Source organism: Oncorhynchus gorbuscha, linkage group LG06, assembly GCF_021184085.1.
Source record: "Oncorhynchus gorbuscha isolate QuinsamMale2020 ecotype Even-year linkage group LG06, OgorEven_v1.0, whole genome shotgun sequence".
In the NCBI taxonomy this organism is placed as follows: domain Eukaryota; kingdom Metazoa; phylum Chordata; class Actinopteri; order Salmoniformes; family Salmonidae; genus Oncorhynchus; species Oncorhynchus gorbuscha.
In genome coordinates, this window is record NC_060178.1 from 77,137,303 (window position 1) to 77,153,186 (window position 15,884).

At 42.5% G+C, this 15,884-nt stretch overlaps 1 protein-coding gene across 1 annotated transcript; it reads left to right on the plus strand.

Moving 5' to 3' along the window:
• Positions 1-1,554: 1,554 nt before the first annotated feature.
• vdac2 (voltage-dependent anion channel 2) lies at positions 1,555-14,333 on the plus strand. The gene is made up of 9 exons (XM_046354140.1): positions 1,555-1,709; positions 3,384-3,455; positions 3,878-3,927; positions 4,184-4,336; positions 4,547-4,599; positions 5,637-5,864; positions 6,258-6,408; positions 6,723-6,780; positions 13,315-14,333. Exons 2-9 carry the CDS (start codon positions 3,389-3,391, stop codon positions 13,404-13,406), a joined length of 852 nt encoding a protein of 283 aa, XP_046210096.1. The 5' UTR covers positions 1,555-1,709; positions 3,384-3,388; the 3' UTR covers positions 13,407-14,333.
• The last annotated feature ends 1,551 nt before the right edge of the window (positions 14,334-15,884 follow it).

Below are 15,884 nucleotides of genomic sequence, written 5' to 3' on the forward strand. Positions count from 1 at the left end.
AAATTTGATTGATTGATTGATTGATTGACCAAACTAACTTCCTGACTGATATCTTGAGATGTTGCTTCAATATATCCACATAATTGTCCTTCCTCATGATGCCATGTATTTTGTGAAGTGCACCAGTCCCTCCTGCAGCAAAGCACCCCCACAACATGATGCTGCCACCCCCGTGCGTCACGGTTGGGATGGTGTTTTTCGGCTTACAAGCCTCCCCTTTTTTCCTCCAAACATAACAATGGTCATTATGGCCAAACAGTTCTATTTTTGTTTCATCAGACCAGAGAACATTTCTCCAAAAAGTACGATCTTTGTCCCCATGTGCAATTGCAAACAGTAGTCTGGCTTTTTATGGTGGTTTTGGAGCAGTGGCTTCTTCCTTGCTGAGTGGCCTTTCAGGTTATGTAGATATAGGACTTGTTTTACTGTGGATATAGATACCTTTGTACCTGTTTCCTCCAGCATCTTCACAAGGTCCTTTGCTGTTTTTCTGGGATTGATTTGCACTTTTCGCACCAAAGTACATTCATCTCTAGGAGACAGAACGCGTCTCCTTCCTGAGTGGTATGATGGCTATGTGATCCTGTGGTGTTTATACTTGTGTGCTATTGTTTGTACAGATGAATGTGGTGCCTACGGGCATTTGGAAATGGCTCCCAAGGATGAACCAAACTTGTGAGGGTCTACAATTATTTTTCTGAAGTCTTGGCTGATTTCTTTTGATTTTCACATGTCAAGCAAAGAGGTACTGGGTTTGAAGGTAGGCCTTGAAATACATCCACAGGTGCACCTCCAATTGACTCAAATGATGTCAATTAGCCTAACAGAAGCTTCTAAAGCCATGACATCATTTTCTGGAATTTTCCAAGCTGTTTAAAGGCACAGTCAATTTAGTGTATGTACACTTCTAACCCACTGGTATTGTGGTACAGTGAAATAATCTGTCTGTAAACAATTGTTGGAAAAATTACTTGTGTCATGCCCAAGTAGATGTCCTAACCGACTTGCCAAAACTATTGTTTGTTAACACAAAATTTGTGGAGTGGTAGAAAAACGAGTTTTAATGACTCCAACCAAAGTGGATGTAACCTTCCAACTTCAACTGTGTATCGTTGGATATAATACAACTTGTAAATAGTTGGGTTGCAAGCAGGAAGAGGTAAAGCAAAATTGGCAACTTTGCATAAGAAATAGAAACTCATGTTCCACTGCATCGAAGGCTTTATACAAGTCTAAGAAGACGATAAAAATAGATTTGAAGATTAGATCAGAATAGTCAATAAAGTCTAACACCAGTCAGATATGTACGGATTACTCCCTCAGTGCCTTTCTCATTCTAGTGATCGTACTCCACATGACCAATGACCTACTCACACGATCAAATATAGTTGTCAATGAGAAGTTACACCCGGAAATGAATGATTCTATAATAAAGAAAATGTACAAAAAATATTTACAGCAAAAAAAATGCATTTTTATCTTTGTTCATTTTGTAATTATTTTGTCATGAATCTGCAAGTATGTTAAGACAGGTGAACATGTTTCAAGGACAGGTCCTTCGCATCGGATGTTTGATATGCTGTGGACGTCATTCCTTGCAGTCTCCTTCAATTCGTCCTACACTCCAGTCCAACCGGCGAAGTCTACAGCGGCGCCACAAACATCTGAATAAAGTCACTTTAGTTGACCTATAGTCCCATATCTTACCGGTGAGTAAAGCAACTGAACTGGATTTTACTGTAGATGAACTAGCCAAACTGTATATTTGTCGCAGTTTATGACCACGCTTGCCCGAGTACTGCCTGACACGCAATCGCTCAATGTTCCTAGCTAGCTAGCCGGTTAGCATAGCTAGCTTGAGTTATGCTACGAGTACTGTAGCGGACAACTCATGTCCGGTGCACATGTGTGTGAAATTAAGACTACAAATTAAACTGGATTACTTTGTTACTTGGAGTAGCTAACTGTGAGTTAACTAGATAACTTCCATTTTGTAACAGTAACGCTAGATAGTCAACTCAATCTGCTAACTAGACCGCTACGTTAGCTGTAGCTAGTTAGCTTCCTTTGCATGCAATGCATGCCTGGCAATGCGGACGTACAGCAGGTTACATAGCTACTTGTGCATGGCAGACTATTTTTAAGGTGTTGATACAACTTAAACATTTCTGTACAGAAAATGCACAAGGAATATGTACATTGTTTTATTGTCCAGCATAAATAATATATCTCAGAACTTTGACACGCGCTTCTACGCCAGCTAACTCGATACAGCAACACTAGGTAGCAATAGGATAGGTTGAATATATCAATGGCTTCCCTCAGTTAACCTTGCCCACGCTCAGTATGACGTTTGTCGTTACAGTTGCCATAATTGGCATACCATTATATTTTCCATATCATTAGCTTGCTAGCTAACCAGCCACCTTAGCTAACGTTAGATACAGAACTGGAACGTGAAAGTACAGCTTCTCACTATCTGTTAACCTTAGCTGGCTAACTAGCTACCACCCAGCTGGCTCTGCTGAATGGCATATGTCGAATTGCTTAATTAACGCATACATTTTTATAGGTTTTATGGTTGTCACTTCTGAAAAGTGTGTAGTGACAGGTGAATGAATACCTGACACTGTTAGTGTGGAACACCAGGCATTCCTAAACCATATTGTAACAGTGTGGTGACAATGTCAACTTGTTTAATCCAAACTGATTCAGCTGTTATGACAACCACAGGATGTCAAAAATAGATTCACTACACAAACACCCCCTTTCTTACAGTATACCTATGCTATACCCTCACTCAAAGATGAGGCCTCACATGAACCAGGAATGACTGCGTGGTCTTGTAACAGAAAGACCCACCTACCACGGTCTGTCCTAGAGACTGTTCCAGGAGATTAGTAATGGAGTCTGAGTTGCACCATACCCAGTTATTGATTGATTAATGAGACAGACTGGGTAGGAGACAGTACTTGGCTGGGGAGTGGAGCCCTTCCCAGACCCACCCTTTCTGGAATTGTTTTATTTTCCTCCACCTAGCCTTGACTGAATGAGTCACAGAGTTATGGCCTAGCGTCAGTTTAAATAAGTTGGCCATGCAGAGCTATGCAGACAGACAGGCCACTTATCATATCCAGCATCTGCAAGGGAACCCATGCTCTGGGCTGATAGAGCTGGCTCTTATACAGACAGGCAACCACGCCCTTAAGTTGGGGGAAAATAAATATTATCCCAAAGGATGACTAGCTGTTTTGGATGAGTAGCTATGCTTATAGACTCAAAAGAAACATTGTTTTCTGAACTACGCACCCTTGCACAGGCATTTTGTAAACTAAAATATACTCTGACTGTGTAATATATGCATATTTCTTTTCCTGCTGCAGGTGTAATGGCAGTGCCTCCATCATATGGTGACCTTGGCAAATCTGCCAAGGATATCTTCAACAAAGGCTATGGTACTGTACCTTTCACTCTGGAATAGGCTATACTGGTCATTGATTTGGTTGTATTGAACACCTTGTGTAAGAACAAGAATAACCAATCGGGTGGCTTTGTTAGAGGCATGCTAAACCAATAGGAAGGCTGGGCGGGTGCTCCTATATGTAAGCTGTTGTCGTGACATGTTATTTTTGTGTCCAAGGAAAATATTTTAGATATATAAAAAACATATGCAAAAAAATCTTCTTACAGCACATTTCTACATGTTCTCCCCTATTTGGCACCGGATCAATTATCACACGGCATGATATGTTTACAGTTTTGGCATATCAAAGGGTGAAAATGTCATATGGTGTAAACCGTCCGAGGATGAATTTGCACAATGCAAGGGTTGCGAAATAGCTTTTAATTCATAAGAACTTTGCTTTTCCCCCTAAAGGGTTTGGCCTGGTGAAGCTTGATGTGAAGACCAAGTCTGACAGTGGAGTGGTAAGTTTACTTATTTTCTTCCTAATAATTTGTGTACTTTGAAAATTAATTGTATCTACTCTACCATATGTAAAAGTTTAGACATGTTTATGATTGCAGTAATTGTGTAATAGAAGGTCATTTCAATTTACAACCCTGGGAGCTTGACGGCAGTATAGTTCAATACACTCCTTGATGATGATAACCCAGGAGCTTTCAGATAATTATACAAGTTTGTTCATATCCTGATTTGAATCTTTTTACAAATGTTATACAGGAGTTCAAAACAGCTGGCTCCTCAAACACGGACACCAGCAAGGTGGCAGGTAGCCTTGAAACCAAATACAAGAGGTCCGAGTATGGCCTGACCTTCACAGAAAAGTGGAACACTGACAACACCCTGGGAACAGAGATCACCGTTGAAGACCAGGTTCGGATTCAAAAAAACATTATTTTTGGAACTCAATTGGTTATCCTTACACAATAAAATCTGTCTATGGAGCATCATGATAGCCTTGACACAATAAAAGGTGATTCAAACAAATAATTAATATGCAATATGTATTGATCAAATTAACTGCAGGTAGATCAACCTCGTGTTGCCAGTCTTTTTCCAACTTTCTGTTCTGGTTCCCTCTAGATTGCCAAGGGTCTGAAGCTGACATTCGACACAACCTTCTCACCAAACACTGGGTATGATTAGTCATGTACAAGTTCAATGCAGAGGACTAGTTCTAGTACTTAAAGGATCTATGGGTGCTGATGGTATGAACATGTAGCTTGTCCAGAAGTCAGTCCAGCACCTGATGTCCTTACATGATCTGGGGTGCGCACTCCTCAGAGGCTTGTGGGTGGATCTGAGGTGACTGGTCAGTCAAATAAACTTTAGCACTCATCTGTGTAGTAATATTTGAATCACATCCAAGCCATGGATTGTGTTACTGTTTTTGTGCTTTTATTTGAATGTAGTTTATTTATTCTCCTAGCAGGGCCTCCAAACTGTGACCATTTGGACACATTTAGCAACCCATTGACTTTGCTATCCAATTTGTATGTTTTATTGGTTGCATCAATGTCCACTGCCATTTTACTAAACTAGATTCTTTTTATGCCGCTGAAACCATGATTTGGTCCAACGTTAGCCTGAAGTGCCCATTCATATCCTTATTCCTCCATGAGTCACTGCATGTCCACTGAGCTCCGTGGGATGAGTTTCCCCTAGGTACAGATCTAGGATCCGCTTCCTTTATCCTAAACTTCACCATTAGTACAGACAATGCAAAACTGACTCAAGATCGGTGTCTGGGGGTAACTTCAACCCACAGAAGGCTAGTTTCTCAGCGAGCTTCATGCTGGCCAGGCTATTAGTTTAGAACTGGGCTTGGTGTCATGTAACATTAGCACAAGAGGCTCATAAAGTCTGATTTGTTGTTGTGTGTGTTGATGCACCTACTGTAAACCTTGTTGGCTGGTGTAATGTTCCAGAAAGACGTGGCTCCGAATTGTTATTGCTTGTGGACTATTGATTATGAACATAAGTGTATAGGTGAATTACTACTGGAGTGATGTTTTTCATCTCTTGGTTTGTCCCAATTGCATTCATTATGTTACGGTTGCTACATTTCCCTCAGACTGGCTATATTAAGCCTGAGCTGTTTAGCTGTTCATTCAAAATATTATAGTTCAGACTGTAGGTTATGGTTAACCAAAACAGTTTTCCTTTCCAACAGCAAGAAGAGCGGCAAAGTCAAGACCGCCTACAAGCGCGAGTTTGTCAACCTGGGCTGTGATGTCGACTTTGACTTTGCTGGCCCCACTATCCACGGGGCGGCCGTCGTGGGTTACGAGGGCTGGCTCGCCGGCTACCAGATGACTTTTGACACGGCCAAGTCTAAGATGACCCAGAACAACTTCGCTGTGGGATACAAGACCGGGGACTTCCAGCTGCACACCAACGTGTAATTGAGGGCATACATTAGTTTATTATGCCTTTCTATTTAAAATGTTATGACTTTCCAGTGCTCTGCTGTGTACATGCATTACCAATTACATTCAATTGTAAAACGTTTTTTAATTTTTAATGCTGACATGGGTGAATAGACAGAGCTGTAGGCAATATGGTGATGGTTCAACTTGGAAATTATAATCATTGAATATCCAACGATTGAACCAAAGCCCCTATAAAGGGCTCAATATGTCAGACCCAACAAACTGCATATGAGGGTAGAGGAAAGGGCTTTATTTCAAACTGGTCTACAGAGAAATACCCTCTTATCACTCCTCTCCCTGGTTATTGTTACTATAAAGACTGCAGTTCTCTCTCAAATCTTCTCCCCTTTCTTGTGTTACAGTAACGACGGTGCACAGTTTGGCGGCTCCATCTACCAGAAGGTGAGCCCAGTGCTGGAGACGGCGGTCAACCTTGCCTGGACTGCCGGCAGCAACAGCACAAACTTTGGCATTGCAGCCAAATACCAGCTGGACAAGAGCGCCTCCATCAGTGTAAGTACCGAGCACGAGTTACTCTTTGTGCCAGTTTCAGACACATGTAGCCTAGTCCAGGACTGAAAAGCATTGTCAATGGAGATTTTCCATCAATTTTATTTGTTGTTGCTTAATCTGTGTCTGGAAAACTACTCTTCTTGGTTGTTTTTTTTGACTGTGTCCTTTGTATCCTAAGAACACATGCAAGAAATATCTTCTACACCTCACTACATTGTCTGGCTCTGAAATATCAGAGTTGTTAAGTACATTTCTGACTGCTGTCGTTATCTGCCTTTGGATTTTAAGTTAATCAATTCATTTGGTCTTTTCAGGCTAAAGTGAACAACAACAGCCTTGTCGGTGTTGGCTATACCCAGACGCTGAGACCAGGTAAGACCTCTTGTTTTAAGGATAATTATAATAGTTATCTTATTGGTGTTTCTAAAGGTTATTTTATCAGCTGTCACTAGAATAAAGTTCACAGGTTGTTCCTTTAGTTCTGATGTTAGGACTTTAACCCCCTAAAGTCGATGTCTGTGCCCTGCGCAAATCTAAGCGCATAATAAAATAATAAATCCCCATCAAAATCCATCTATGTAAGCTAGAGATTTTTTTGTTTCATATTATATTCTTATTTACAATAAGTGACTCAAATTACACACTACAAATGACACACTACATTATTTACTATTCATTTATATTGGGCATGAACTGTGTATTAGGTGAATATTTGATATGTGCATAATATTATATATTCTTCATGTGACCCATGATAAGACTGTGTGACAGGTTAAAGGAAATATTCATAGCCTGCTATACATTAAAAAGTATTAGTAAGTTCATAGTATGTGAGGATCTTAAAACGTCTAAGGTTAAAAAGATGCATTCAGTATTAGTTGATAGAGATTGATAACATTCATATAATTGTGTTAAAGTTAAAATCTGTCAAAGGGTACGAATTGTGAGAGTAATGTGTAAACGTTATATTGATTACTTTATTTTGTGGTGCCTAAAAGTGTTAATCTGTGATCTACGAAATGCTCTTAATCTATGAGCCGGAGATCGATGGCTCTGGTCTCCACCCATATTCCTGGGGGAAATGGCGGTCTTTTCTCATTGAACTAAACGTTGAATTGAGAATACAACACCGTATCTCTCTCGTGATTATTTCTCCCCTGTTTTCAGGTACTTTATTGATGATAAAAATAGTAATTTAAATGTTATAACTCGCTAACATGTCAAGAGTGTTTAAGGTGTGTCTTAGTAACATCTTGAGGAAGTTAGGGTTAAGTTTGAAGAGAGTAATATTAGCTCTGCTCTGTTGTAGCGAAGAATAGCATCGTACTGAGAGTAGCTGCCATTTTATGTCGATTTTGAATGAACATGTGCGTTGTTAATAAGATATTTTGCTGTGTTATTTGTATAATGCGTTTTATGTTTTGTAATGTGTTACTTTTGTAAAGGTTGAACTAAAAGTTGAATTGAGAATACAACACCGTATCACTCTCGTGATTATTTCTCCCCTGTTTTCAGGGGCGTAACATATGCAATCAGCCTATTTAAAATGTTATCTGACTATAAGATGATTTAAAAAATATGCAAGAGACTACAGTTGAGTTACAGCAATCAAAGGTTTGAGAATGGAATTATAAATATAGATGTATTTAATTACTTTGTTAAATGATTGAAATCAAATAAAAGGCATAAACTTCAGTTACAAAGCATTATTCTAAGCATGATCAGAGAGGGAATGGGACAAAGAAACAATAGCTTGTGCCATGGCCCATAGCTCATGGGAGAGTGTATATCTCACCAGCGTGGATCAGGAACAAAAAAGAGAAGGCACAATGAATCCAAGACCTTTAAATAACATCTGAGTTGTTGACCAATAGCATTACTGAAAGGTTAAACTCTAATCAGACCTGTAAAGACAACCTCCGCTATCCAGAAATGTGATGAGGGGTTTGGCAAGATAACGGAATGCTGAATTCCTGAGTAGACCTCAATAATATGCGAGAGGGTTTATTAAGTCACTTCGGGGACTGGGTCACCCTGCAAATGTATCCAAGTTTGTGGTGTCATAAGCTTTGTCATTGCGTGCTAGGATTATGGGCCCAAATACTAAGCTTATGAATAAATTAAATATACTATGCAAATTTGTCCAAATACTTATGACTACTTTAAATGGGGGGACAAGATTCATAAAGTGCTTTAATTTCTAACCGGTAAAATGGATATGTAATAAATAGTGACATTCTGTACTGTCACCTCACATAAAACATTTGATTTCAAGTCCCAAATGTTGGAGTATAGAGCCAAATGAAAAGTTTTTTAGCTTCACTGTTCAAGTACATATGTAGGGATAGCACTTAAGTATTAATTAAAAGTGGTCCTCTTGTGTGTTAAACCATTCTGTCGCTCACTGCTTTTATGAGCTGAGGGCCCACCAGGTACAACCCTAACTCTGTAAGCAAGGGCACCCTCATAGATGTCACCCTGACCAACTGGCCCTCCAAATACACCTCCGCTGTCTTCAACCAGGATCTCAGCGACCACTGCCTCATTGCCTGTATCCGCTACGGTGCCGCAGTCAAACGACCACCCCTCATCACTGTCAAACGCTCCATAAAACACTTCTGTGAGCAGGCCTTTCTAATCGACCTGGCCCGGGTATCCTGGAAGGACATTGACCTCATCCCGTCAGTTGAGGATGCCTGGTCATTCTTTAAGAGTAACTTCCTCACCATGTTAGATAAGCATGCTCCGTTCAAAAAATGCAGAACTAAGAACAGATACAGCCCTTGGTTCACTCCAGACCTGACTGCCCTCGACCAGCACAAAAACATCCTGTGGCGGACTGCAATAGCATCGAACAGTCCCCGCGATATGCAACTGTTCAGGGAAGTCAGGTACCAATACACGCAGTCAGTCAGGAAAGCTAAGGCCAGCTACTTCAGGCAGAAGTTTGCATCCTGTAGCTCCAACTCCAAAATGTTCTGGGACACTGTGAAGTCCATGGAGAACAAGAGCACCTCCTCCCAGCTGCCCACTGCACTGAGGCTAGGGAACACGGTCACCACCGACAAATCCATGATTATCGAAAACTTCAAGCATTTCTCAACGGCTGGCCATATGCCTTCCGCCTGGCTACTCCTACCTCTGCCAACAGCCCCGGCCCCCCCGCAGCTCCTCGCCCAAGCCTCTCCAGGTTCCCCTTTACCCAAATCCAGATAGCAGATGTTCTGGAAGAGCTGCAAAACCTGGACCCGTATAAATCAGCTGGGCTTGACAATCTGGACCCTCTATTTCTGAAACTATCCGCTGCCATTGTCGCAACCCCTATTACCAGCCTGTTCAACCTCTCTTTCATATCGTCTGAGATCCCCAAGGACTGGAAAGCTGCCGCAGTCATCCCCCTCTTCAAAGGGGGTGACACCCTGGACCCAAACTGTTACAGACCTATATCCATCCTGCCCTGCCTATCTAAGGTCTTCGAAAGCCAAGTCGACAAACAGGTGACTGACCATCTCGAATCCCACCGTACCTTCTCCGCTATGCAATACGGTTTCCGAGCCGGTCACGGGTACACCTCAGCCACACTCAAGGTACTAAACGACATCATAACCGCCATCGAAAAAAGACAGTACTGTGTAGCCGTCGTCATCGACCTTGCCAAGGCTTTCGACTCTGTCAATCACCATATTCTTATCGGCAGACTCAGTAGCCTCGGTTTTTCGGATGACTGCCTTGCCTGGTTCACCAATTACTTTGCAGACAGAGTTCAGTGTGTAAAATCGGAGGGCATGTTGTCCGGTCCTGGCAGTCTCTATGGGGGTGCCACAGGGTTCAATTCTCGGGCCGACTCTTTTCTCTGTATATATCAATGATGTTGCTCTTGCTGCGGGCGATTCCCTGATCCACCTCTACGCAGACGACACCATTGTATACACTTTCGGCCCGTCATTGGACACTGTGCTATCTAACCTCCAATCGAGCTTCAATGCCATACAACACTCCTTCCGTGGCCTCCAACTGCTCTTAAACGCTAGTAAAACCAAATGCATGCTTTTCAACCGATCGCTGCCTGCACCCGCATGCCCGACTAGCATCACCGCACTGGATGGCTCCGACCTTGAATATGTGGACACCTATAAGTACCTAAGTGTCTGGCTAGACTGCAAACTCTCCTTCCAGACCCATATCAAACATCTCCAATCGAAAATCAAATCAAGAATCGGCTTTCTATTCCGCAACAAAGCCTCCTTCACTCACGCTGCCAAGCTTACCCTAGTAAAACTGACTATCCTACCGATCCTAGACTTCGGCGACGTCATCTACAAAATTGCTTCCAACATTCTACTCAGCAAACTGGATGCAGTTTATCACAGTGCCATCCGTTTTGTCACTAAAGCACCTTATACTACCCACCACTGCGACTTGTATGCTGTAGTCGGCTGGCCCTCGCTACATATTCGTCGCCAGACCCACTGGCTTCAGGTCATCTACAAGGCCATGCTAGGCAAAGCTCCGCCTTATCTCAGCTCACTGGTCACGATGGCAACACCCATCCGTAGCACGCGCTCCAGCAGGTGTATCTCATTGATCATCCCTAAAGCCAACACCTCATTCGGCCGCCTTTCGTTCCAGTACTCTGCTGCCTGTGACTGGAACGATTTGCTAAAATCGCTGAAGTTGGAGACTTTTATCTCCCTCACCAACTTCAAACATCAGCTAGCTGAGCAGCTAACCGATCGCTGCAGCTGTACATAATCTATTGGTAAATAGCACACCCATTTTCACCTACCTCATCCCCACAGTTTTTATTTATTTACTTTTCTGCTCTTTTGCACACCAATATCTCTACCTGTACATGATAATTTATCACTCCAGTGTTAATCTGCAATATTGTAATTATTCGCTTACCTCCTCATGCCTTTTGCACACATTGTATATAGACTCCCCTTTTTTTCTGTGTTATTAACTTGTTAATTGTTTACTCCATGTGTAACTCTGTGTTGTCTGTTCACACTGCTATGCTTTATCTTGGCCAGGTTGCAGTTGCAAATGAGAACCTGTTCTCAACTAGCCTACCTGGTTAAATAAAGGTGAAATAAAAATAAAATAAAAGGGCCAACCCACACTTCATAATATACTACATGACCATAAAGTATGTGGACACCTGCTCATCAAACTTCTCATTTTGAAATCATGGGCATTAACATGAAGTTGGTCCCACACTTGGTCCCCCTTGCTGCTATAACAGCCTCCACTCTTCTGGTGAGGCTTTCCACTAGATGTTGGAACATTACTCCGGGGACTTGCTTCCATTCAGCCACAAGTATTAGTTAGGTCAGGCACTGATGTTGGGCCTGTCCTCAGTCGGCATTTCAATTCATTCCAAAGGTGTTCGCTGGGGTTGAGGTCAGGGCTGTGTGCAGGCCAGTCAAGTTCTTCCACACCGATCTCGACAAACCATTTCTGTATGGACCTCGCTTTGTGCACATGGGGCATTGTCATGCTGAAACCGGGAAAGGGCCTTCCCCAAATTGTTGCTACAAAGTTGGAAGCACAGAATCGTCTAGAATGTCATCATCTAGTGTAGCATCAAGATCTCCCTTCACTGGAACTAAGGGCCCTAGCACAAACCATGAAGAATAGCCCCAGGCCATTAATCCTCCCCCAAACTTTACAGTTGGCTCTATGCATTGGGGCAGGTAGCTTTCTCCTGACATCCGCCAATCCCAGATTTGTCCGTCGAACTGCCAGATGGTGAAACGTGATTATCACTCCAGAGAACGTGTTTCCACTGCTCCAGAGTCCAATGGTGCTGAGTTTTACACCACTTCAGCCGACGATTGGCATTGCGCATGATGATCTTAGGCTTGCGTGCGACTGCTCGGCCATGCAAATACATTTCATTAAGTTCCCGACAAACAGTTCTTGTGATGATAATGCTTCCAAAGGCAGTTTGGAACTCTGTAGTGAGTGTTGTGACTGACGATTTGTACGTACTTCAGCACTCTGCTGTCCTGTTCTGTGAGCTTCTGTGGCTTACCACTTTGCAGCTAAGCCGTTGTTGTTTCTAGACGTTTCGACTTCACAATAACAGCACTTGCAGTTGACTGGGGCGGCTCTAGAAGGGCAGACATTTGACAAACTGACTTGTTGGAAAGGTGGTATCCTATGACGGTGCCACATTGAAAGTCACAGCTCTTCAGTAAGGCCATTCTACTGTCAGTGTTTGTCTATGGAGATTGTATGGGTGTGCTCAATTTTTATACACCTGTCAGCAACAGGTGTTGCTGAAATAGCCTAATCTGCGATTTTGAAGGGTTGTTCACAAACAAGTATCTGCTTCTCTTCCTCAACCTAAGCCCGTAATGACTCTCATACAGTACTATCTGCAATATAAATTCATTGGACAATGCTGTACATTATATGGAGGGAAGTAGGAATGTTTCTATAAGTGCATGTATAAGTGCACTGTACTGCACAAATGGATTTTAAAGATGTTCGTATTTTACTGAGGACTAGCACATGGTGAGATCATCCGCAAACGAGCTACCGGCAACCAGTCATTTTCAATGAAAGGAGCGACGGTTGGCCAATAGAGAGAGGGGGCTAGCGACTAGATCTTCCCAGCGACTGCCATTATGCATGCTGTTTAAAGGGGAGATTCCAACGACTTGATCGCGGATTATCTCAGCAAGTATCTCATTTTAAAAATAGGAAATCATGTGTGTTCTATACGAGATATATATCTGCATTGTCGACACCGGGGATGGAACTTTAGGATTTTCAGTAGTTCTGCACATCTATCTGAAAGTACGACCCTCTGGCTTGCTTAATTTCCATCCCTAGTTGACACCTATTTTCTTTACTGTCATCCTGAATGTGACCCTGATTTCCTCTCTCCTGTTGCAGGTGTGAAACTCACCCTCTCTGCCCTGGTAGATGGTAAGGGCATCAACACTGGAGGCCACAAGCTGGGCCTGGGGATGGAACTGGAGGCCTAAACTCTCCTTGCGGTGAAGGAAACGAGATATCAGCAGTATCTGCCCTTAAAATTTCCATTTCCAACTCAAACCAGCAAGGGGGTATATCATGAATGGAAGGGATTTGTTCAGAGGCTACAACGAGAAAAAAACACTACCCCGTCATTCTTTGTTGTAAATGTTTTCTTTGCCGTTTCCATCAAAGACACTTTCAGTGGGTCAATAATTTATACACCTTCTCATTGCATCTATCCAACACGGCCATGACAATAAAATACACCACATTGTTCTCCTTCCATGTAGCTAGTTGGTCACGTGGCTTCTATGTACATCTCTGAAGTGTTTTTATTTGGTGAGACATCAGATTGGTTAAACACAGCGGTTGGGTTTGGTCATACATTTCTGATTTGACCATTTCTAACCAATCATCTAATATCTTGTCTGAACACATCTCATTTATAACTGCGTTATTCACTGCACTAGGCTCCCCTATTTAAATATCATCATACGCCTTTTTGTTTTTCCTTCCACGCACATGAGGACGAGGTTAAAGCTGTGTTGTACTGTTATGATCTGTCAGTCAGCCATTGGGATTTGAGATGTTCTATCAACACTGTACATGATGAAGCCCTCGCTTAAACTGAGCAGATTTTGGGTGGCTTGAAACAGATTCTATGTTGGGGTTAAAACCTTTCATTCTTGGCTGACCTGGCAGGCTTTCTTTTGTTTTCTACTTTGCTGCAGACTACTATGGGAGGGTTTAATAAGGTTCACAGTAAAGCCAAACTGCCTGGATACTGTCCGGCTTTGGTGTGGTGTACACTAAGTCAAGTTCAGTGTCAATGCTATCCCAGTAGCTTCTGGTCACTTGGCTGAGATCACCGGAAACCTGGAAGGTTGTAACGTGTATGTTTAACTTTTCAATAAAGTCTTAACTGCAGAAACCAACTCCTGGCTTTTATTGAGAGCTGAACTTCTCTGGCCTTGGGAGGTCTTGCATATACACTGAGTATACCAAACATTAGGAACACCTTCCTAATATTGAGTGGCACCCCCTTTTGCCTTCAGAATAGCCTGTATTCATTGAGGCATGGCCTTGACATGGTATCAAAGGCTTCCACAGGGAAGCTGGCTCCATGATGTTTCCCACAGTTGTGTCAAGTTGGCTGGATGTCCTTTGGGTGGTTGTCCATTCTTGACACTTAACACTGTTAAGCTTGAAATACCCAGTAGCGTTGTAGTTCTTGGCACTTAAATCTAGTCTTGCCCATTCACCCTCTGAATGGCACACAATTCATTTCACAAGGCTTAAAAATACTTCTTTAACCTGGCTCCTCCCCTTCATCTACACTGATTTGAAGTGGATTTAACAAGTGATATCAATATGGGATCATAGCTTTCACCTGGTAAGTCTGTCATGGACAGATCAGGTGTCCATAATGTTTTGTGCTCTATTTCAAATTCCATCAAACGATTGTTTGCCTCGTCATTGACTGCAGTCTGGTATGTTAAACTCCTATCAAGGCGGGCAAATAGAAATATAACAATTTCAAAGATTTTCGTGAGTTACATGACGTCATTTGAAATGAGGCCATAATCTATGGATTTCACATGATTTAGGAATACAGATATGCATCTGTTGGCCACAGTAGGGACATTGATCAGAAATGCAGTATCTGGTGTGACCACCATTTGCCTTATGCAGTGCAACACATCTTCACATAGTTGGTCAGGCTGCTGTTTGTGGCCTGTGGAATGTTCTCCCACACTTCCATGGTTGTGCGAAGTTGCTGGATATTGGCGGGAACTAGAACGCACTGTCGATCCAGTTCCAAACATGCTCAATGGGTGACATGTCTGAGTGTGCAGGCCACGGAAGAACTGGGACGTATTTTGCCATGCATGCGGACTGCCATCTGCCCGTACAGTTGAAACCAGGATTCATCATTGAAGAGCACACTTCTGCAGCGTGCTAGTGGCCATCGAAGGTGAGCATTTACTCACTGAAGTCGGTTCAAGACCCTGGTGAGGATGATGAGCATGCAGCTGAGCTTCCCTGAGACGGTTTCTGACTCTTCGGTTGTGCAAAACCACAGTTTCATCAGCTGTCTGGGTGGCTGGTCTCAGAAAATCCCGCAGGTGAAGAAGCTGGATGTGGAGGTCCTGGGTTGGCGTGGTTACACGTAGTCTGGGGTTGTGGATGGATTATCTTGGCAAAGTAGAAATGCTCACTAACAGGTATGTAAACAAATGTATGCACAACATTTGAGAGAAATGAGCATTTTGTGTTTATGTAAAATGTATGGGATATTTTACTTCAGCTCATGAAAACTTTACATGTTGCATTTATTTTTGTTCAGTATAGTTGGCCTGGAAGCTGGCCTATAGACAACCTCTCATGGGTAAAAGATTGTGAGGGTCAGGGAACAAGGTCAGTTCAACAATGTGGTGTGTCAGCAGCACACTTTCAAAGCTGATGAATTGAGGGTCACCTTATCC